Source organism: Phoenix dactylifera, chromosome 11 (genome assembly GCF_009389715.1).
Source record: "Phoenix dactylifera cultivar Barhee BC4 chromosome 11, palm_55x_up_171113_PBpolish2nd_filt_p, whole genome shotgun sequence".
Taxonomy (NCBI): Eukaryota; Viridiplantae; Streptophyta; class Magnoliopsida; order Arecales; family Arecaceae; genus Phoenix; species Phoenix dactylifera.
Window position 1 is genome coordinate 18616451 of NC_052402.1, and position 21650 is coordinate 18638100.

Consider the following 21650-nt stretch of genomic DNA (forward strand, 5'->3'; position numbering starts at 1 on the left):
GTCAACACGCTTTTCTGGTGGTGCCCCCACGAAGCAGCAACTCGGGATTCGGTCGTGCCCGCGGATCGACGGCGACAGATCCACCGCTATGATCTTATGGAATTTAATTTAGTATTATATTGTCATTATTTCTTTTATTATTTATCATTGATTAAAGATTAAGAAAAAAAAAAGGAAACAGAAAGGTGAAAAGTATTGGAGGAAATTGAGGGCGAACACGAGGAGGAAATCTTGCCGGCCACCTGCGCAGCACCCACGCTCTCATTGCAGCGGCCGGCGTTTTCTCCACCGCTTAGTATACATTCATAATGTAATAAAGAAAGCAGAAACTTATTTCGGATGAAAACGTTAACGTAATTTAGACATAATCCATTGAAGAAGGATAAACTGAGAGAAATTACAAACGAGTTGGGATCTCCGGATCTGATATCGAACTCAAAAAGAAAAAAAGAAAGTCAAGTATTTACATAAGTTTCTCCTAGATAGATTTGCTCTCCAAGAAAAGCACAGGGAAACAAAAAATAATAATAATAATAATTTCGTCCCAAGCAAAGAAGCGGCGACGAGCCGCCGGCGATCGACAGCCGGTCAGGCGATCTCCGAAGGAGGGGGAAGGTTGAGATCCAGATGGAACGGCAGCATGTTAGGCGGCGGGGGAGAGGGCTGGTGGGGGTGCAAATCCACGACGGACGAGGAGTCCGAGTCGCTCTGGACGCCGCCGACCAGCGGGGTCTGGAAATCAGCCATGTTCACCGGCGTGCCCAGCATCGGGCGTTGCTGGCTCGCCTTGTCCGATCTAAGAAACGCGTCGAAGAAGAAGTAAGGATGCGGCACGCCGGCAGAGGCGGCGGCCGTCGTGAAGGGCTGGAAGGGGAACCGCGCGCCACGGCGGAGGAGGTCAAGATCGAGAGAGGGAAGAAGGGGCTGGGCCATCATCGGTGGCACTACGGCCTCCCGGCTGGAGGACTCGACGGTGCTGCTCTGGCTGCTCGGGCTCCCGGCTCCTCCACCGCCTCCGCCGCCCCCGCTGGGGCTCTGGAAGGCGTCCGGGTAGGGAAAGTTCGTCTTCGCCTTGGATCCGCGGAATTCCCGAGCGGCGGCGTCGTACGCCCTGGCGGCCTCCTCCGCGGTGTCGAAGGTCCCCAGCCACACCCGGCTCTTCTTCCCGGGATCCCGTATCTCCGCCGCGTACCTCCCCCACGGCCTCTTCCTCACTCCCCGAAAATGGACCTCCTTCGCTCCTCCCGCAACCGCTCCCCCGGTCCCAACGCCTCTTGCGCCCCCGGCGGCGGCGCCGTTAGCCTTCTCTCTGGGCGCCATGCCAAAAATCCCTCAGACCTCTCTCTCCTTTTCCTCTCCTTCTCTACCTTTCTGTTTCGTTTTCTTCGTTTAGCTCGCCCTTAGAAAGAAAGCGGTTGCAAATAAGAACAAGCGGTGGGTTAGTTAAAAGGGAGGCGAAGGGGGTACAAAATTTATAGAAGGAGAGAACGTTTGATGGACGGACGGATGGTTAGAGAGAGCGAGAGAGGAAAGAGAGAGTGGTGGAGCGGAGAAGTTGAAAATATTCGGCGCAGTCAACCAGCAGTTTGACTGTCCTTGGCCGCCTCGCTCGTCCGGAGAGTGGTGGGGGTTTTAACATGGCCCTCACTATGCCCACCAAGAGGCGAGCGCACCTCCAATGAAAGACGTTGCAAACCGGTGGGTCGAAGGGGTCGACCAATCAGAGAAGCGCACAGGCACTGGGATTCTTTTTTCAGGTCGCTTTTCCTCGCGGTTCTCAGCGAATCCAAAAAGTAGCGTAGTTAGATAATACAAAAGATTTTGTGAATTTTGATGGGGGATCCGGGTGTACGCGGCGCTCGGTCCAGCGAGACACGTGGTCCGCGGCAATCCTGGGGCGGCTTTCTCTCTCTTATCTTCATAACGGCCGTCAATTGTGGGGCGGGGCGGCGGGCGGCCGAGGGGTTGACGGGGACGGGGACGGGGGCGGGGGCGCGGTAGGGAGCAGACGGCGATAACGGTGCGTCCTCGTGGCGTCTCCAGTCCGAAGGTGGGGCCCGCCATCTGTCGGCATCGTCCTCTTTCGCGCCGTGTAACTTGGATCAGGAAACGGGCGGTAGGGCGCGGGGCCCGCGGCAGAGCCGTGTAATTCGGACCGGAAGTTAGTACGCGGCTCCACTCTTCGAGCGGCACGTGGTGAGTGGCGGAACCCTGTGCGCCCCGACGGGTGTCCCCCGCGTGGGTGGACGCAATTATTGTTTCCATTTATTACCGTGGAGGTGGGTGGACGGCCGTTGGATCGCGATCGGGGACGGAGGAACGGAGGGACGGACGGTAGAGATGGGGGGACGGTGAGGCTGACCCCTTCCGAGGGCAAGAAACGTGGGAAAGGGATGCTTTGACCGAGAGGGCGAGCTGCCGTCCTTACGTGCCGCCTATTTAATTCCGCCCGGTGGCAGCCAGTGGGAGGGAGGCACGTGGGCGATTTACACGCGGTAGGCATCTCGGGGCCGGCAGTATCTCAGGCACGCGGTTGATGGATTTGGTAGGCCGGTAGATCCGGTTCCGGCAGCCCAGCAGGCAATGTCACACACGTGTGGGACCCACGTGTCAGCGAGAGAAGGGGATGGTTTGGTTCGATGTGGTGAAGCCGTGAAGACGAGGGATCTCGGTCGTTAGATCTTGTGCTTTGTGTGTTGGGTTGGGATTTCGGTGCTGGGGAAATTTCGGGAGGCTGGTGGGGTACGTGACAGCTACGTTGATGGTTGATGGTAGAAACTCGAGCGCTGGCGTTGGCTTGGACGCTTCATTTGTGGATGGGTGGAAAAGATGGCTGCATCCGTAAATGCGTTGGATTAGCATCCTCATCGACCGTGACATTACCCTGTTAGATATCTTCGAGGCAGGATTAATAAATATAATCTCCGCATAAGTTGAGACCAATCGATATGATTAGCGCTTCCCAGAATTGTTGCTATTGTATTTTTGGATTACTGAAATTGATGGACTGGGAGAGTGGGAGTTCTGAGCCTAAAGACTTCAAGCAACCAATACGAACTAGATTTTAAGCCAATGAGGAAAAAGTTTGGCTTCTCTCGGCAACCAACCAATCCGTCGAATGTAGCCGGTAGCCTCTGGTCTTAGCACGTCTGGTGTCGTGTTGCACTGAATCCTTCATCCTGGAAAGCCAGCAAGTCTGGTGACTTGGCTTCCTATGGTACACAAACAGGAGAAACCGCCAGATTCTTAGGATCCAGATATATAAATAGTAAAGCATTAGGCTCGTTAATAAATTCAAATTTTATTCCTACCCTTGTATAAAGAAAAACTTCTTCGAGTGTTTGGTTTGTGCATATTAAAATTGAAGTGTTTTGAGGGCTGAACAAAAAAATCCAATTTTATGAGGTAATATGTCAAGATATTCTAAAGTTAAATATTAAAATATGATGGTGATTCATTTCTTAAGTTTTTATGGCCATAAATAATAATTTACTTTAGTGTCGGCTTCATGGATATCGTAATTGAAGAGTTCGAACAAAAAATTCGTTTTCATCAGACAATATGTGAGAAAGTGTTTTTCTGTTCCTGAAGGCAAATGCTAATATATTGTATTTCGTAACATTTTACATCATTCCAGTTTGATGGGTTTAAATAAAATTCTAAGAGCTTATGCACATGAAGTCTCATAAACATCCATTTCAATATGCAACTTAAACTCCAGAGTTTCTGATTTTACAGATCATGTTTTAACTCATCTCTGTTTTTGTCATCTAATCAAAACACCTCTGGCTTCACATGTTATTGTCTATGTGTACCAACCACTTTTTCATAAAACTGCCTGATCGATAATAAAAGTTCTCTAAACCCCCTCATCTTTTGAATTTTTCAGAGGACGTTCACATTACAAGTCCCTCATCTCTTTGCCGACCAAGTATGCAGTCTTAGCTAGAAACTAAAAGCACATTACTGCGAATGGATCCAAGCCATGCCCAACTTGAACTGCCCAAGTATGTATCCCTGCAGGTCAACTTGATCCACGTACATCTGACTTAAACAAATCCAATTTATTTGGCCTAATAATCCTCCTTGTCCCTGTTCAACATTTTGTAGCCTTGGCACCTCCTGATCAATCAGCAGTAACAGGTGCAGTTAAATAACATTATCATGCATATCATGGTTACCTAACTTGATGTCCCATATATTTCTACCTCAGCTTGCCACCTCCCTGGTATATGTATTCAAAAGACGAATCAAGGCAGAGTTCAGGATTGTGCTCTCGCTAGCATTCATCCTTTTTGGACAGCTAATTATCACATGAAATTGGAAAACATGAGGCCACACAAAGGAAATTGAGGATGTCACTAAACTAAGGTGAAAAATTCTAAGCAGACAACTCTGCAATTAAGGTATGACGAAGCACAACAGATGATACTTAGGGGCGCCATTCGGTTGATAACACTCAATTAAGTTGGAGATTGAAACAAGATGACCAGGCGATATAAGTGCAAAGGTGCTGCTGCTCCAAATGCGAAACTTAGTCACATGACAGACTTGGGAGTTGGTCATGCATGGGGAAAATAATAAAGGGTTAATAAAATGAAGCTTATGCGTTCAACCTTGGCTTGCACCATGGCAAATGACATGATTCCTATGAACAGTGGCAAATGTAGCAGCTACCAAGGTAGTTCAACATAAAGAGAATTGAGGTTACAGTTTCAGGGTGTAGGATAGATCACTGGAATTGTCTTGGGTCAACTCTGAAGTAGGTCAAAATTGTCCAACACCCTACGTTTGACCAGACGGTGGACCAAAGAACAACGAGCACCAAGCAAGTAATGAAACTAATTCTTGGCATGAATCTTGGTAATGAGTTGCTCAATAGATGGGTCAAGATAAAGAACAGTACGTCAAGTCATTAGATGAACCACAATTGATTTCCCTATGCTTTCCTGCTTATGATGAGCATGAGTGCTAACAAAGTAGAATGCAAAAATATAGAAAAGTGGGACATTTAAAACCAAAGAAAAAATGACAGAGTCAAACAGTCTAGCCATAACATGACTCCTAGCACCACTTGAACCCCAATAATGGAGTTCCAAAAAGAAGAGGCAGTTTTACCGACCTGCCTATGGAATTTAACCATACTTAATTTGTTCTCAGTTACGATTGCCTAAGTTTTTAGCTTGTGTCATGTTCAGACTAAAAAAATTGTAGGTGCCAATGTTGGGTGAGATTATATATTTTTGCAGTAATTGTTCTGTTGTTTGTATCCTAGCATTTGATAATGAAATTCCCTTAGCATAAGCCATGACACATTTCTCTGTCCTCCAGATCTCAACATATCAGACACCATGGCAAAACCTTAACTTTGCAAAGTTAAATACATGCTTAATCAAGTCAGCACTATGTAAACAATGATCCATGGGTTACTGCAACAGAACTGATGTCACAGAAGTGCAAATACTGGCCGCCTTTAAATTGCATATAAGAACAACCTTTTCAAAAAAAAAAAAAAAGCATATAAGAACATGAAGAAAAATAAACATATCCCACATGGAAGAAAATTAAGCCGTCTTCTTCAACTTGCTGCCGTCTTGACAGCTTACATGATCTAAGTGACAACTTATATGTTGCAGCAATTAACACACACCATCTGTCATACATTTATGTGCAATACTACAGATGACAAAATCTAAACTTTTAAACATGATCATAAAATAGCTCCAGATATATCATTCCAAACTTTATACCTCCAACAAAAACCAAGATTTAGAAGGAAGAACGAACAGAAGAAATTACAAACACACATTAAATCTTTGAAATGTAACCTTTCTGTCTCTTAGGTCCTCCCAATTTCTAAGTTCACATGGTACCATTTTTGAACTCCCCCCCCCCCCCCCCCCCCACCCCAATTTTTGAACTGTAAAACATTTCTGTCTTCTAGGCCCCCCCATTATCCAAGTTCACATAGTAACAATTTCTAAGTTCGCCTGATATTAATGCCTTGCTAATATGATTAACTACAAACCTACAACAAAGATCACCAGAAGAAAATTTGCAGCCTAGCATGTAAAGAAGCTTGGACTCTGCCATAATAGTATCTCAAGCAAGTCTTCAAAATGTCTAGGTAAGATTCACAAGCAGATATCTGTACAGAACTCAAAATTATGTAGATGTCGGAGTCTCAGAATCGGGCATACTTATCCATATAACCCTGCAAATGGAAAAAAAAAATGCATTCAGAATATCAAGAAACAATCAAATAGGCAAAAAAAATAAAGGACCTTAAAGAATATCAGACATAACCCAGAATCCATGCACTGACCTCCACAAGTTTAAAAATTTTTGTCCGGGATAAGGACAGATATTGGTTTATAGACTCTGCAGTACTAGGAATTTGATGGGGTTGCAGTGAACTAATGACCTTTTCAACTGCTTTCTTAACTATCATCTTGTGGGCATCCTTACTAAAGTGACCATCCCGCCAAAATGGTTTTACCAATTCCTTCACAAAATCCACCAAAGCAAAACGAAAAATTCTTAATGCTTTTGATTCCTTGTCATTTCTAGCCTTGTCTACCTGATTCCCTGTATTACTATCAAGGTCCACCTCATTAACATTTTCACCATCAGTTGCATGAGGTACCCAGTGTTTCTCATCTTTAGACATAAAACTGTTTCCCCCATCAATGCTATCAGGTCCAGGAGCATCCACTGGGGTGATATACCCAGTAAATTGATGTGCTGCTGTGTTCTTATCAATTATGTCTTCAGTAGAGTGATTAAGAGAATTCAGAGGTTTCTGGGAACTATATGCTGGGGTATGACCGCTTAAAATAGGATCACCAATTATATGCTGACTTGACACACTCTGGATAATAGTCATTGGATAAGTTTGGCTAGTTACATTTCCTGCTTTGTGATGCTCGATGCAATCAACTAGTGGATCATATTGACTTCCAGGAGATGATTTACTTGGAGGTGCACAATAAGAAGATCGAAAACATTCAGATGGCTCCCAAGAATTTTCTTTTATTTTCAGACCAGCAGGCGGTGGAATATCCCCTACAACACCTTGTTGCATACTGCTCGAGTAGTATGGTGAAGATTTTCTTGGAAGTGAAGCAGACCTAGAACCATAATATCCTCTATCAAAATTGAACGATCTATGGCTTTCAAGATGCTCGGCACTTAAGGGTGCAGATCCACGAGTTGATGATGCTCCTATTTGAGGAAGCAAGTGAAATGAAGGTGAACCATGGAGAGGCTGAAGAGAACTGTCAAAACTTGAGTTCAATGAGCTGCTTAGACTATAAGAAGTGTATTTCGGGTCAGGAAGTGGAAAGCGGCTTTGTTGAGATCGAACTGCAACATCCTCCACCATTTTTCCATAAGAATAAGGATTGTTGCTATTCTGATACAGACAAGTTGCTGCAGAGGATCGAGCTGAATAATTTCCATATTCAGGGATTAGCGGATTCCTTGACAAAGGAGATATACTTGAAAATGTTGCATTATTCAGAAACTCCCCTTTGGGCATTTCCTGGTGCAGCTTTCCTTCATCTAGGTACCTTCTGGAGAGGAATTCTCCATTAGCCAAACGCCTCTCATCCAATGTGTCAAGATAAGTGCTTACACCAATAGGTCTTTGATATCCTTCTTGAACCAATGATGCCGGCCGTAAATCATTCATTGGAAGATTTAATTTCCTACTGCTTCCAGAAATATCAAATCTAAAATGCTCTTCTGTAGCAATCTTTGATGATTGCTTGTTGTATTCATCATGGAGTGGGGTTAATCCACAGCCCTCCCCACCATATGCCCTGACAAGGGCTCTTTGAAAATTCAATTTAGAAGATTTCTCAAAATTTAATGAGTCCAGGGTCTCATGTGAACTGGACAGCTTCAATCTTTGAGCTTCTTCTCTCAAACCTGGATACATGATGAGGGGGCGGTTAGTAACTTTTCCTATAATATATATTCTTTACACAGAACTCCTAAGTATAAGAAAAAAGGACACCTGCATGATCCATAAAATCACGCTTCGTACTTGGCTCAGTCATATTCTCTCTGGCCCACTGGCTGCTACTGACATCCCCCTCTTTCAGGTGAAGGAAACTACAAGAATTCCCCTTGATGCACCAGCCTTTCTTAAAAAAGTCACATACTATTGCAGGCCTTTTGCCTGAAATCTCAAGTATAGCACCGGGAGATGAACTCCTTGGTCTCCTTTGTGGAGTATGCATGCTGAAAATATATTGATTAGTCAAAATTTGGCCCATAAAGTGATGGCAGAAAAAAGAAAGAAAAAGATTCTACACACAAATACAAGTTCAGTAAGTTCCTAACCACGACTTTGAATTACCATTAAGAAATTTACAGCTTAAAGAATTGTAATACCTCAATATACCAGCATCCTCTGGAGGCTGCCAGTCAATGTTTGGGTAGGGATTCGGTGCATCCTTTTCTATAACACCATCCATCTTCCCACATCTAGAGACACTTCTAATCATGCTCTGGACAGCTAATTTGTCCTCATTAACATGCAACAATCTGCTATCCTCGACACCAATTAAACTACCAGAGATTAAATTAGATTTATAACTGCCATGAGCTTCAAAACTGTATCTTCTCACATCTTTTGAAGCTTCAGTAGAAGTTTCCTTTTCCAACAGAACCTCAACATCCCTGTCTGCTAGATGAGATTTAGGAAACCTATTCTCTTCGGAAGACATGATATGTATATCCTGAACGGAAGACCTGGGGTCCCTGTCATTTATAGCAGATGCTTTCTTGCCATCCTCTGCTAGCAGCTTAGCTGGAGGATCATAGACAGTAAGGTCGCTGACATGATCCTGGCCATGGATAGTCAAAGTTTGTCCAATGTTAGACCTCTCATGGGTCGAGGAGACTGACTTCAGATCTTTACCATTGCCATCAGACTCTATTTTTTTACTAGCATCTACATAGGGGGAAAGGGGGGAAAAATAATCAATTTATGATCAATGATAACTGCCAGCCAAAAAAAAAAAAAAAAAAACTTTGGCTAAAAATGTGAAATCTCAAATTATAATATATGCGTGTGTGCGCGCATGTGCGCATGCATGGGCGTGCGCGTGTGTATCCTTTAGAACCTTTGAAGATGATTCAATACCTCGTAAATGGATCCTGAATTTATGCGATATAATAATCAAGCAGAAATCATACTATACTCTAGTGGATGCTGTTTGAATGCCACCAAGACCTATAAAATCAGCAAGCTCACTGTTGTAGATCTAATGGAAAGTTGATTTGTCAGGTATTTGGAGGAAAGCATTCTTCCTTGAAAACAGGAGTTGAGGCTTAACAAAGAAGAGATGAGAATGAAATATACCATTCTATACCACAACTCTAAGGATAGTACCATTGTGCTGCTACCCAGTATGTGTGTATGTGTGTATGTATGTCCATCCATCCATATATACACATGTAAAGCAGATTTGCATGAGAGAACTACTTTTTATTTGGCATGAGGAAAACAATTTTACCATGCATATCCATGTAAGTGTTAAATATGAAGACTCATCTAACCCTAGATTGTAGCATTATACAAAACTAACTCTTGTAGCTATGTAGAAGCAATTGGAAACTTGCATACCACATGTACGGCTAATAACTTTTCTTAGTCATTTTTGCATCTACATTTTAAAGTCTATGAAAGAATTACTGATATTAGTATTACAACTTTCACAAAACACATTAAACAAGTCAAACAATTGAAGTATTTGAAATCAAGACCAGCACCAACATGCAGCTGAAGAAATAGTTAATTACACATAAGCTAGCACATAACAAAACAAATAATTTGCCTATTATAGAGAAGACAAACAATCTTAACAAATATTATCTTTTTATATTCTGTACTATATAATATTATGACAATAAAAATTGTTCATTAATTGACAATTTTTTTCTCTGTTTTCTCACACCTCCATTATATCCACTCCCCGATCAAACACTCAGAATACACAAGTGATTTACCTCTCACATCCACGTCCATCTATATAAATGGAAGCTTAGTTTTGCTAGACCTGATCCTCAAATATATGCTGCCATGTTTCAAGCATCGAGTTCAAGTGATTCATGGTTGTACTGGGATTAGGTTTCCAATGTTACCATCATATGGAGTAAATGGTACCAGAAGTTGAATGGGTTATATTTTATATTTGCTTTTGTTTATTAACCTGTGGTAGATACCATCATATGCCTTCCTTAATATCTTCTCCCTATATTTGTTTTCTTTTTATTTTCTTTTAACTTAAGTACTCATGATGCCTGCAAGTAATCATTCACTAGATTGCATTAAAAAAAAGAGGTTTAAAAACAATTATAAAGAAAAATAAGAAGATACAAAGATATTCATAACTCAGAGAGTGGATGGACCTCTATGGAGTTGCAAAACAATCGCAAACAATTGAGACCTAACAGAAGGTTTTTTAATTCCAGAGATAAGTCTGACAACGGAACCTCTTAATTAATGAGAGCAATGAGAAAAACATCTGGTAAAACTTGGAAAAAAATAGGAATAAGCATTACAAGAAAATGCTAGAACAGTACTACTTGAGAGTAGACTGGTGGAGAATGACTTTGAATGTACAGGCAAATAAGTTTTCAGGTGTTGATCTTGGTTTGTGGGGGAGGGGAACAAAATGAAAGAACACCCAAGGTAACAATGGAGATGTAATGAGCAGAAGGATTTTCCAACCTTGTATAAACAAATGCAGCCCTACTAGGATTAATGAAGGCATCACAAGCTCAACCCAAAAAGTTGGAATAAGGCTTGTTGACTAATGACTAGTGTTTTTTTTTATTTTAAAAATATATACATATTGTGATTTAGAATTACACCGCAAGAGATTTCAGGAACAAAAACAACAAAGACATATAAGACCTAGACTGCAGCAAATCATTCACGAAGTTACCAGTGAAGATCAGACAGTCTTACTAAGGGCATGAACTGCTGAGAGATTTCATTCCCTACAAAGACAATCTAAAATGCTTCACAAAGATCTCTATGTGCTTCAGATAAAACATACAAGAAGTTCCTACTATTATCTCCAACTAAGATGGGTTTCTGACTAAAGTGAATTGGATGGAAGAACTTCTATAAATACTAATGCCGTCTTTGTTGCTGAACCATACTGGAAGTGATGGATTTAGTTTGGAAAGTCACATATACAGTAATATGTTCTTCGGGTATAATTACAATAAGATCAAGACCATTTTTTTCATTCTGATAATTATCACGATCACTAGAAAGCAATATAAACTTTTCCAGAGATGGTATTTTCCAATTGCCACTTTCCAAGTCAGGATGTTCAATTTATAATGACGTCTAGAAATTAATCCTTTAATTACTTCACAAATCTTACCCAAAATTTATTACATAAATCCTTTTCCCTCTGCTGAGTGCCTTCCTCAGAGAGATCTACCACATGCTCCTGATCAAGTTTGCAACAAGTTTTCAATAATTAGACAACTTACAGCTAGTGTAACTCTACCACCAAGAAAAAGTCAGTCTTTAGCCTTTAACTTTGGAGTTCTAGAGGATAATCCACAACATACATCAGGGACATGGATATTCTATACTGTCCACATTTCCTGTACCCATTCTGATTCTGCAATAGAACTGATCAAATCAAAAAAACTCTATTCCTAATACCATTTTGCAACAACTAAAAAAATATTTAGGGTTGCAGTCTAGTTTTTATACAATACAAAATTGTCAGGGATGTTGGTGGCAGATTATAATTAAGAAAAATTTTTGATGTCCTAGAGCAAATTCATTTCATGCAATACTTTTACAACATGCTAAAAATATTACTAATAGTTCTAATACACTAAGTAGGAGAAGCAGAAAATGCAAGCCTAGAAATGATACATTTATGGAAGTTTGTTCCCCATCACACTACTCCATATCCAATCACCACTTGAAAAGAATCCCAAGTGAGGATCCTAGTGTGATTTTGATGTTTACAAAGCCATTGAGGTCAAATGGGAATACTAATGTTTTCAATTCAATTGATCTAGTACATAAGTGAGTAAGGAAGAAAGATTTGATACATCCTTGATACACTTTGCTTGATACATTTAAAAGAACTTTCAAGAGCACATCTAAAAACAAATTATATTGGAAGAACTTGAGAAAAAAACTAATTTACAGTTTAATATACCTTAGAGTCAAGTTCTCTAGATTAAAGCTCAATTCTATCTTTTACATGTTTAATGAGCTTAAACTTTAACGTGCCAAACATCCGAAGAAGCAAGAAATGATTTGCAATGTTGTTACCTCATGATTACATGTTATATATGAAAATCTAACCTTAAGATGCAGAAAATCAAAGTTGGAGTCGACCCCAGAAGAGATGGAGCCGATCCTGGCACAATTGGCACTGTAGCGCACTGTAGCTCGAGCCGACCCGAGACCAGCTCGAGCTGACCCGAGAAAACTGGCATTGTAGTGCACTGTAGCTTGAGTCGACCCCACTATAGCTCAAGTCGACCCCAGCTTGAAACGTCAAGAAAAACAAGCTTCTGGATTTTCTGAGAGGGTTGACCCCACTGTAGCAGGGACCGACCCCACTGTAGCAGGGGCTGACCTCAGAAAAGTTTGAGCCGACCCCAGCTTGATGAACAATAGCTTGAGCCGACCCCACTGTAGTAAGGGCCGACCCCACTGTAGCAGGGGCCGACCCCAGAAAAGCTTGAGCCGACCCCAGCCTGATGAACAGTAGCTTAAGCCGACCCCACTGTAGCAGGGGTCGACCCCAGCATGGCTGACAGCATAACGGTTAGTTATGCAGAAGCACTATTTGAGCTACCAACGGCTATAAACGGCTAGTTTCTTCAATCCAACGGCTAGAAAGGTCCAATTGGAGGTTGAAGAGGTATTTAATAGCCACCATTCATCAGGAAAGATAAGCTTTGATAATTAAGAAGAGCATTCAAGTGAAAACTCAAGCTTAGAGGTGCTTCATTCAATTGCTTCATTCGAAAAGCCAAAAAAAGGTGGTTGAGCAATCTTCAAGTGTCTTCAAAAGCTCTATCAACCCCTTGAAGAGTGAAGCAACCTTGGCAAAGAGAAGAAGAGCAATCTACAAAGTGATAAATATTTTCTAACCTCCTCTTGTAGTGCATACTTGTTATATTTGCACACTTAGGAGTTTTAAACCTTTTATTCTTCATTTATTATAAGGTTTGTTGGTGAGCCCGTAAAACCAACGGTGTAGGTTGTTGGTGAGCCCGTAAAACCAACGTAGATTGTTGGTGAGCCCGTAAAACCAACGTTTAGGTTTATTGGTGAACCCGTAAAACCAATTGTAAGGGTTTTTGGATTATGAGCCCGGAAAAACAATCCAACTGTAATCCGAGGGGTTATAGTAAATTTCCAAGGAAACACTTGGGGAGTGGACGTAGGTGCTTTGGGGTGCACCGAACCACTATACTTGATTGTGTTTGCATTGTGTGCTTTGGTTTATTTTCTTTACTTAAGCAATTGCTCTAGCTTAAATTCTAAAAGTGATTTAATCACATTTGTTTAGAGCTTTACTACTATTGCTTCCACTGCACCTATATTATCATATAGGCCAAAACACATTCACTTAAAAATTAATTTGAGGCCTTAAAATTTAGAAAACCCAATTCACCCCCCCCTTGGGTTGTCACCTTGGGCAACACCAAGGACCTTAAATTTTTTTAGATAAGGGCTTCACACAAGGATATATTTTTAACCATAAAGCACTCCCAAGTAGCTAAGCAACCATCACGATTTATCTCCCTCTGGTAACTCCACATTTTGGCTAACGAGTTTGCTGAGGATTTGTCTAAATTGAAAGATGCAACATTGTATTAGTGATCTTATATGCAAGTTCAGAAGAGCAATCATTCCAAAAATCCCCTATTACTATTCGTATTATTTTTTTAAAAAAATATTTCCTGAATGGGAAGCAATCCCATACTTCTTCTTTTTTTTTTTGCTAAAGCAAGTATTTCATACAGTACGTGTACGAATACACCTACAGCAATCCCATACTTTGGAAGTCTTTAAAAGCCTTATATAAACATCCCTTTCAATCTAGCAAATCTATTCAGGTAATGCATACGGTCTCACCTTCCATCAATGTTAGTGCTTCCTCGACCTACTTGCCGACAGTCAAGGATCATAATTCTTCTCTTTGACCATAGAAACAGTTCATCAATCAGATTGGCATCAACATTTATGAACTCTCTATAAGTAAGGCAATTGTGATTATTAATTTGCAATGCAAGCTTATCAAAATAATCTTACTAAATAAAGATCTTTGTAAAATTACCCCTCATTTACTGTTGGCCATGCTATGCTTGGAGTTTGTTTTGTTTTCTCCTTTCAAACCAAAACATAAGGTCTTTGCAAAAAAAACTGTCTTTCTTGTTCAAGAAAAATGGACTCCTCCATGTCTGAGTCTTTTAAGTTTTTTGAAAATAAGCACTTCCTAAAGATTTCAGTTCCTCTCGTCCCAATTCTTGGATCTTGGCCTTGCTCGACTCAAAGGGATTCTTTCTTTGCCCAATTACTATAAATATCAATGCTTCGAGGGTCAAAGGAACACCAACCATACATGATTTATATCAAAGCGATGTTTGGTATAAGAAATATACAGAAACAAAAGAACTATTAGTCAAAAATAGAACCAATCAAGAGTACCCTCACAAAGAATCTTGAATAGCAGAGAAAATAACTTATGATTAGGAAAACTTCAACACTGTCCAAATCTCATAGGATCAGACCTCTCTTGATGGTCCCTTAACATCCAAAGAATCATCCCCCCAAGCCCACCTCTCAATAAATTAAAACATGTACGACCACTACCAACTGTTTAGTTTGTTTAATGCATGTTAGAAGAGCCCTCTACATATTATACATCTTCACAATGCATAATATTTCAGCATACCAAGTTAAATTGCATACTCATTTTTTGTATTTTTCCTCCTTAACCCATTGCCTTTTCCTATTGACCTTAGGCTCTAGACAATGTTATAACCCTACTAATGTTCTATCACATTGATATTACACTTCTTTATTAATTTCTTAAAATATTTAAATATCAATTCTAAACCTTTTACATATAACTTCAAAGTCATGCCCTAATTTCTTTGCCTAATGAAGATCTTGTTCAGATGAAGGAACTAGGCCATGTTGCCCTTCTAGCATTAAGGATTTTGCATGCCTCTTAGACTTGGTCCAGCCACCTACAAATTTTGCCCTTAATGCCTTCAAGAAAGTTTATGATGTTTAACAAATGCATGGTGTTTCTACATAGCAGTTCATCAAGTCAAGAACCATATTTTGGCTCTTCCTTGTAACTTAAACCCTATTATGAACTGAACATTCCTTCCAGATACCATATTTTAACTCTTCTCAAGCAAGCACGCCCCCCACCCCCACCCCCCTCAACAAAAAGAGAAAAAAAACACCACCGCCACACTGTGAAGAACTCTTTGGGCCTAGGGCACCAAATGATCACTCCATGGTATTCCTATTAGTCAATCATTCTAGCATCCTTTGACATGGCACTTGATTTCAAATCCATATTATTCCAAAATCTAGCTCATCACCTTTTTACCAAATTTAGAAGGATATTTGTTTTCATAATTTTCCTCCAAACAATAACAGTGAAGATTACTGTAGGAGTAGAAACACAGTCTTTGCAATATATTTAAATTTTCTATGGTGATTAGAAAAGAAAATCTTTCTCACTGCCCAAATCACAGCCATGTCTCAACAAGGTTGCATATGTAATCTTAATTCTTCCATAATATCTTTGATTATTTATTCGAAAACCCCACTCAGATTAGCTGAGTGCCACCAAGTTTGCATCTCCCTTGCCAAAAGTGGGTTTTTACAAAGTTCTTCCAAACATTTATAACCGTTGAAGACACTTATAACCATTGAAGAGACCACGATCATTGGACAAGATTAACGTAGATAAGATTTCCCATAACAGTGAAAATGTTGCTTTCTGTAATTTCTTTTTGAGGACTAGGATGGGGAATCCCAATGCAAAATCGAGGAAAGGACAACATTCGAACCCAGATCCTTGCTTTCCGCAATTTCATTGTAACAATAAAAGTATTCATACTTAATATATCATATTTGTTTTTCTCAAAAACTGAAGAGAACTATAGAGATAGAGACACCTAAATCTATTTGAACCATGCCATAATAGAGCAAGCAGCCATATGCCTAATAAAGTGGTCATCTAGTTTTAACTAAATAACCCTAATAAGTGATGGGCATCATCTTTTCATTACAAACCAACATAACAGCAAGTCAAGCCTAGTTATTTGGTCTAGGTTAGCCTTGCGAAATACGACAAATTCTAGGCATAGTCCCACAGAAAAGCTATGCAATCAATGGCCTCCATGATGAAGAATATCAATGATGATGTGATATGAACTAAATATCACGATTGCATGGTCGATGCACTAAAACATAATAATAGAGTTTGATGTATCTAATTACATGTATGGTTGAGAATTGGCATGAGCTAGGCCTCATGGAGGATAACATAAATGACCCTAATAAGTGATGAGCATCATCTGTTCATTACAAACCAACATAATATCCCATAAAAAACCCTAATAACATAATATAACATGACATAGTATAACATAATATAATATAATATATCATAATATGTACCATCTAATATTTCATTATAACTTAATATCCCAAATCCTCACCTAGTTCCTGATCATGCATTCTCCTCCCCTTTCCATCCCTTCTGTAGGGGTAAAAATGGATTGGATAATATGCATCCAGTTTCCTTTTTTTAACACAAAAATATGAATAAACATATAAAAATATTTGATTTGATTCTGAATATCCAAATTCTTTTTCAGTTCCATTTAGTCTTGTACAGCTCTCATATACACCAAAGCGAAATAAGTGGCAACATCAACATGCTTCCATGTAACTTCCTTTCCATATATTGATATGTTTAATTTGGTAGTTGCATCCTCTAACGTCAGCCTTTTAATTTAAAAAATGTATCTTAGCAAAATTGTTAAATTCTACCAAAAGAGTCATGCAACTAAATGTATATGGTTATTCCTTTGTTATTTTTTGTGAGATCATTTGTTTCTTTTTGAAGAATAACAATAGCAAGTTGGGAGGCTTGTGAACTTAATTTACGTTAATAAAACATAAAATGGAATAATATCCTACCCACAAAGTGTAACTACTTGATAAATCCGCATTTATTTCCTTGTTCTAAAATCCAATTTGAATCCATATCCCTTTAGTATGGAACATGGGCACAAACATTAGCATCTGCTTAATATACGTATTCGAATTCATATCCACTAAATAAAAATGGATAGGAATATATGGATATACTAACTTTTTATCTGCGTCCTACACAATTTTAGCTACTCTCTTGTTCTCCTTTTCACCAATTACTCTCTTTTCTCCTCTCCTCTTTTCCCTCTTTATCTTCCAATGATCCTTCGCTCACTTCTCCTCCTCTCCTCTTCGCCTGCCACCACCCTGCACTAGCTGTGACTCCAGCACTAACTATGACCTTGACCCCCATGCATGATCTCTCCAATTGCCCCAGTGATTGCTATAATCAAAACCACCCTTGTAGGCCTGATCCCATCTCCTTGCATGAAGATCAAGCCCAAAAAGGCCGGGTTAAGGCTTAGGCATGAGAAAATTCATTTAGACATTGCCCAATCATTACAAAAAATTTTTAAACAAGTTGGGATAATGAGGTTTGCTTGGCCTGAGCCTGGCCCATTATCAGCCCTACATTTATGCAACTTAACCAAAATCGGTTCTTATAATTTATTTTTTTATAAGGATAGCGTGTTTCCAAATCCATTTTTTTGCTATAATGATATCCCTATGTAAGTCAAGCACTGAGGTCAGACTATCTTACAGACATTTTTGTTTAGTGCCATGATTGTGCATCATGATAGTGAGATATCAAGACTAGGTATTAGATCAGTGACGCCTTCTACCTAGGCATTTGTCTAGAATTAAATCATGTCATTTTATGCCATCATATAATCCCTCTACGTTAGCTTCAAAAGGTTTAACAACATAATAAAAAATCTGGAATTCTGTACAAGATCAATATAATTCTAAAACTTTTTTGGGACTCCAATTTATGAGATACATGGTACAGCTCACTATGACAAACAGATCAAAGTTCAAGCACATGTGAGAGTTGAATGTGCAGTAGTCAAAGATATTACGATAAAAGAAATGATAATAAATAGAATTAGATGGAGAACATATTAAGAAATTTACAATAGTTCGTATATGGCTCAGGAAGAACTGCATGCAGCTGCATTTATTTTGAATTTAGAACATCATATATGCACCAAATTGTTGACAAATGCAGTAACATTTTATGCAAGGATAAAACCCCTGAGACACTGAACGACACGTGTGTCAAGGAGAACTATAAGGTGCTTTACATCATGCCTTGACATTATTTCTCCATCACGAAGGTGGTTCTATAAATGAATACATAAGCAAGTAAACTACCATATGCGTTGCAGTGCCCGAATCCTCCTATATGGCAATATCTAGAGAAATCATGGTGAAGCTAGTTAGTACATTTCCCAATTCTGCTTGTCACCATTCTCTAAAAATTGCAGTTTGTACCAATGCAATCAGCCCTCAACTCAAGAAATCATCAAATTAATTGCTACACATATTGAAATTTCACAATGGTACCGAAAACGACATGAAAACTTTTGACAAGTAAACCAATCACATGCCAAAACCCTAAAAAATTGACGGCCAAAACCCTAAAAAATTGACGGCCAAAATCCATGTTCCCCTATAAGTCGTTTTTTTTGGGTTAAATTCCCCTATAAGTCTTTATCTCTCCATCATTTCTTCTACAACCTAAAGTCATCTCTTTTCTCTTCAATCTGAAACTCATACAGAATCAGATAAATGCAGCAAAAGCGATGGCAACAAGAAATAATACTGAAAAACGAAGGCAAAAGAAAATTATTCCAAATGGATGAAATGCACTCTTCAATAAACGGGAGGGACGGTGGGGTAAAAGGACAAACTCTGGGCGTCCTCGCCCGGAGGAGACTCGGCACCGCCCTCCTCTTCTTCGACTGCCACCTCCTCCTCCACCCCCTCTTCGTCCTCCTCTCCCTCTCCCTCCGATCCTTCTTCCCCCTCCTCGTCGTCCTCCTCCTCCACCACCACCTCCTCCTCTTCTTCGTCGACGTCTCGTTCTTCCTCGGGGGACTCATCGCCACCGCCCGAGCCCGAGGGGCAATCTGCCATGGCGGAGCTCTCGGGGGGCGAATCGGGAACGGGCGTCGCGCGCTTCGGCATCTCCGCCAAGGGCGAGGGGAAAAGGAAGTATAAAAAGGCGAAGGGGTGGGGGTGAGACGGAAGGGGAGAGGCGAAGGTGTCACCAAGACAGCCTCCCCTCTCGCCAGTTGCCTCTCACTCTGGCCCTCTCTTCATTCCCCTACTTCTTATATATAGCCAGCCTCCCTACGTCGGATTTTTCTTTCCTCTTCCCTTGCTTTCCTTCGTAAATCTGGCTCATTGCCTTTCCAGGGTCTTTATCCGATGCGATAGTCTAAGATTATGTTTACAGTATAATAGGAAAAAAAAAGTTCTCTTTCAAAAAAGGACCTTAGCAAAAGAACTGGACTTACTGTCAAATATTACTTAAGATATAGTCCCATCACTTTCCATTTAAGGTCAGGAGCATGGGTTTAATATCCAAGAGTATCCATCCTTTTTTCGAGCCCTTGTGTTTGATTCTTTTACTCATAAAATAAAAGTTTTTGAAAAAATGAAGCATATATTTTTTTCAAAAAAAGTACCAACAATCTTGCAATAGAAAAATTGATCACCTTGTATGATGCAAAAAGATAAAAATGGATTTTCGAGCAAATGTACATATAGTTACATGTTGATCCAAGTTAGGTTTTTTTTTTACTTACCTTTTGATTTCCTGTTGGATTTGAATTCCTTTGTCAATTTAAGTATGAAATAAAGATAAAGTTCACAATGTTTTTTTTTTATAGGCAAAATAGAAGATGAGACCATTCAAACATGGATATATGATCTTTAATTGAATGGGAGTTTTCAGCTTCTTGACCTGCCAATCAAGGCAAATGTACCCACCATTTAGAAATAAGGTTGAATTACTACACTATGGATCGAGTAGAGAAAATTTAGAAAAATCAATGAAGCTAATATTTGAAAGAAAGAAAATAAGAGGCAAAGAGGAATCAAAGGTGCGAGACAATCAGCGGATGTTATCTTGGTATTGATCCCTCATGGTATCCTTTACCATGAATGCATTGGAGGATATGCTAGGTATGTTTTTTGTTGTACTTTTGTTTTCTAAAAGATGGAGGGGAGGGAAAAGGAAGAAGAGGAGGATGCCGGAACCCTCGAATAATCGCGAGTACAAGAAAAAAAACCCTACTATGTATCAAATTAAATCTCTATTCGAGTGGATCCTACTACTTCCTCTCGAACCCTACTATAATAAGTATTATTATAATATTTGATCAGTTTATTGAATTATTTATTTCTCTTGAAATCTGTTTAATTCTTCTTGCTACACACGTCTTTTCTTAGGAGGTCGACACCCATTATAGGGCATAGGTATTACATCACGTAATATTTCTTCCAGAGAATCTCCTAATTGTTCCAGAGCAACTAGAAGGAGATTTTTTAACCAAAAAGAATTCAGTTCAGATGTAGGATACCTATCTAGAAGTTTTCGTAACTTAATCATGTGGCTAGGGATGCAAAAGCTCGAGAAGAGGCTTGTCTAAAATGCACATGGATGCTCGATAGAGCAGAATGTGCCTTTATCGATGTAGTGGATTGGAGACAACCATATATAGAGTACCTGACAAAAGGAACCTTATCGGAAGATAGATACGAAGTGAATACGCTAAAGAAGATGTTATACAATAGATCAGTAGGAAATCACATGACTTAGAAAGCCAACCCAAAAAGCAAGCTTTCATTTGCAAGCTAGTCCGTGGATTTGTTTCCCTCTTCGGCAATATGTAGAATGATGTATCGGAGGAACATTTTATGCCATATTGTCCCTCCCCAAAAAATGAAGGAATCGCCAACAATTTGTCAGCCACCTTTTGCTTGTCACATATTTGTTAATTATTTTTTCTAATTATTTCCGATCACTCCATTTAAGGATGCTCAAGTACCCATCATATAGGTGTCTAAGGGCAAAGGGAGATAACTTTGGTAGTGCAGCTCGGTTTCCAAGGATTGAAATGTTGGGATTAAGTTGAGAGGTGAAAGATGGAAGACTGAACAATGAGGCCTATTGGTAGCTAGATTGTACAATGATAACGAGGATGGATGAGTCTATCCATTAGTGAGGAAGGAGGATTAGTGCTTGGGAGAGTAGATTGCCTATTGGTGTAAAGAGAGTGGATATAATGTGATTTACTACAAAGCTTATAAGAAAAAATTGTCACTCCTCATATCCGAAATGTAACATAGCCATGCTACCGTGAGGTACATCCCACGATAATACAAAGCCAACAATTACATTCAGTTTCTAAATCCATCACAAAGAAAATATAATAAAAGA

General features: G+C 39.9%; 2 protein-coding genes across 3 annotated transcripts; both read right to left on the bottom strand.

Moving 5' to 3' along the window:
• Positions 1–341: 341 nt before the first annotated feature.
• LOC103697556 (ethylene-responsive transcription factor 4-like) lies at positions 342–1529 on the bottom strand. The gene has a single exon (XM_008779440.4). The coding sequence runs from the start codon at positions 1318–1320 to the stop codon at positions 589–591; it is 732 nt and encodes a 243-aa protein (XP_008777662.1). The 5' UTR covers positions 1321–1529; the 3' UTR covers positions 342–588.
• Positions 1530–5912: 4383 nt separating this feature from the next.
• LOC103697555 (zinc finger CCCH domain-containing protein 36-like) lies at positions 5913–19600 on the bottom strand. Of its 2 annotated transcripts, none has more exons than XM_017840695.3 (5): positions 19114–19600; positions 8401–8962; positions 8051–8247; positions 6326–7932; positions 5913–6214 (listed from the first exon to the last, which is right to left on the bottom strand). In XM_017840695.3, the coding sequence occupies exons 1-5, from the start codon at positions 19388–19390 to the stop codon at positions 6185–6187; spliced, it is 2673 nt and encodes an 890-aa protein (XP_017696184.2). In that variant the 5' UTR covers positions 19391–19600; the 3' UTR covers positions 5913–6184. The 2 variants fall into 2 exon arrangements, with proteins under 2 accessions (XP_017696184.2, XP_008777661.2); XM_008779439.4 differs by having other exon boundaries at positions 8021–8247.
• Positions 19601–21650: the final 2050 nt, after the last annotated feature.

Coding starts and splice junctions, on each gene's coding strand:
- LOC103697556 (XM_008779440.4), bottom strand. CDS start 1,320: ATGGCGCCCAGAGAGAAGGCTAACGGCGCCGCCGCCGGGGGCGCAAGA.
- LOC103697555 (XM_008779439.4), bottom strand. CDS start 19,390: ATGCCGAAGCGCGCGACGCCCGTTCCCGATTCGCCCCCCGAGAGCTCC. Junction 7,933..8,020: donor TGATTTTATGGATCATGCAG/GTGTCCTTTTTT, acceptor TCATGTATCCAG/GTTTGAGAGAAGAAGCTCAA. Junction 6,215..6,325: donor AAATTTTTAAACTTGTGGAG/GTCAGTGCATGG, acceptor TTCCATTTGCAG/GGTTATATGGATAAGTATGC.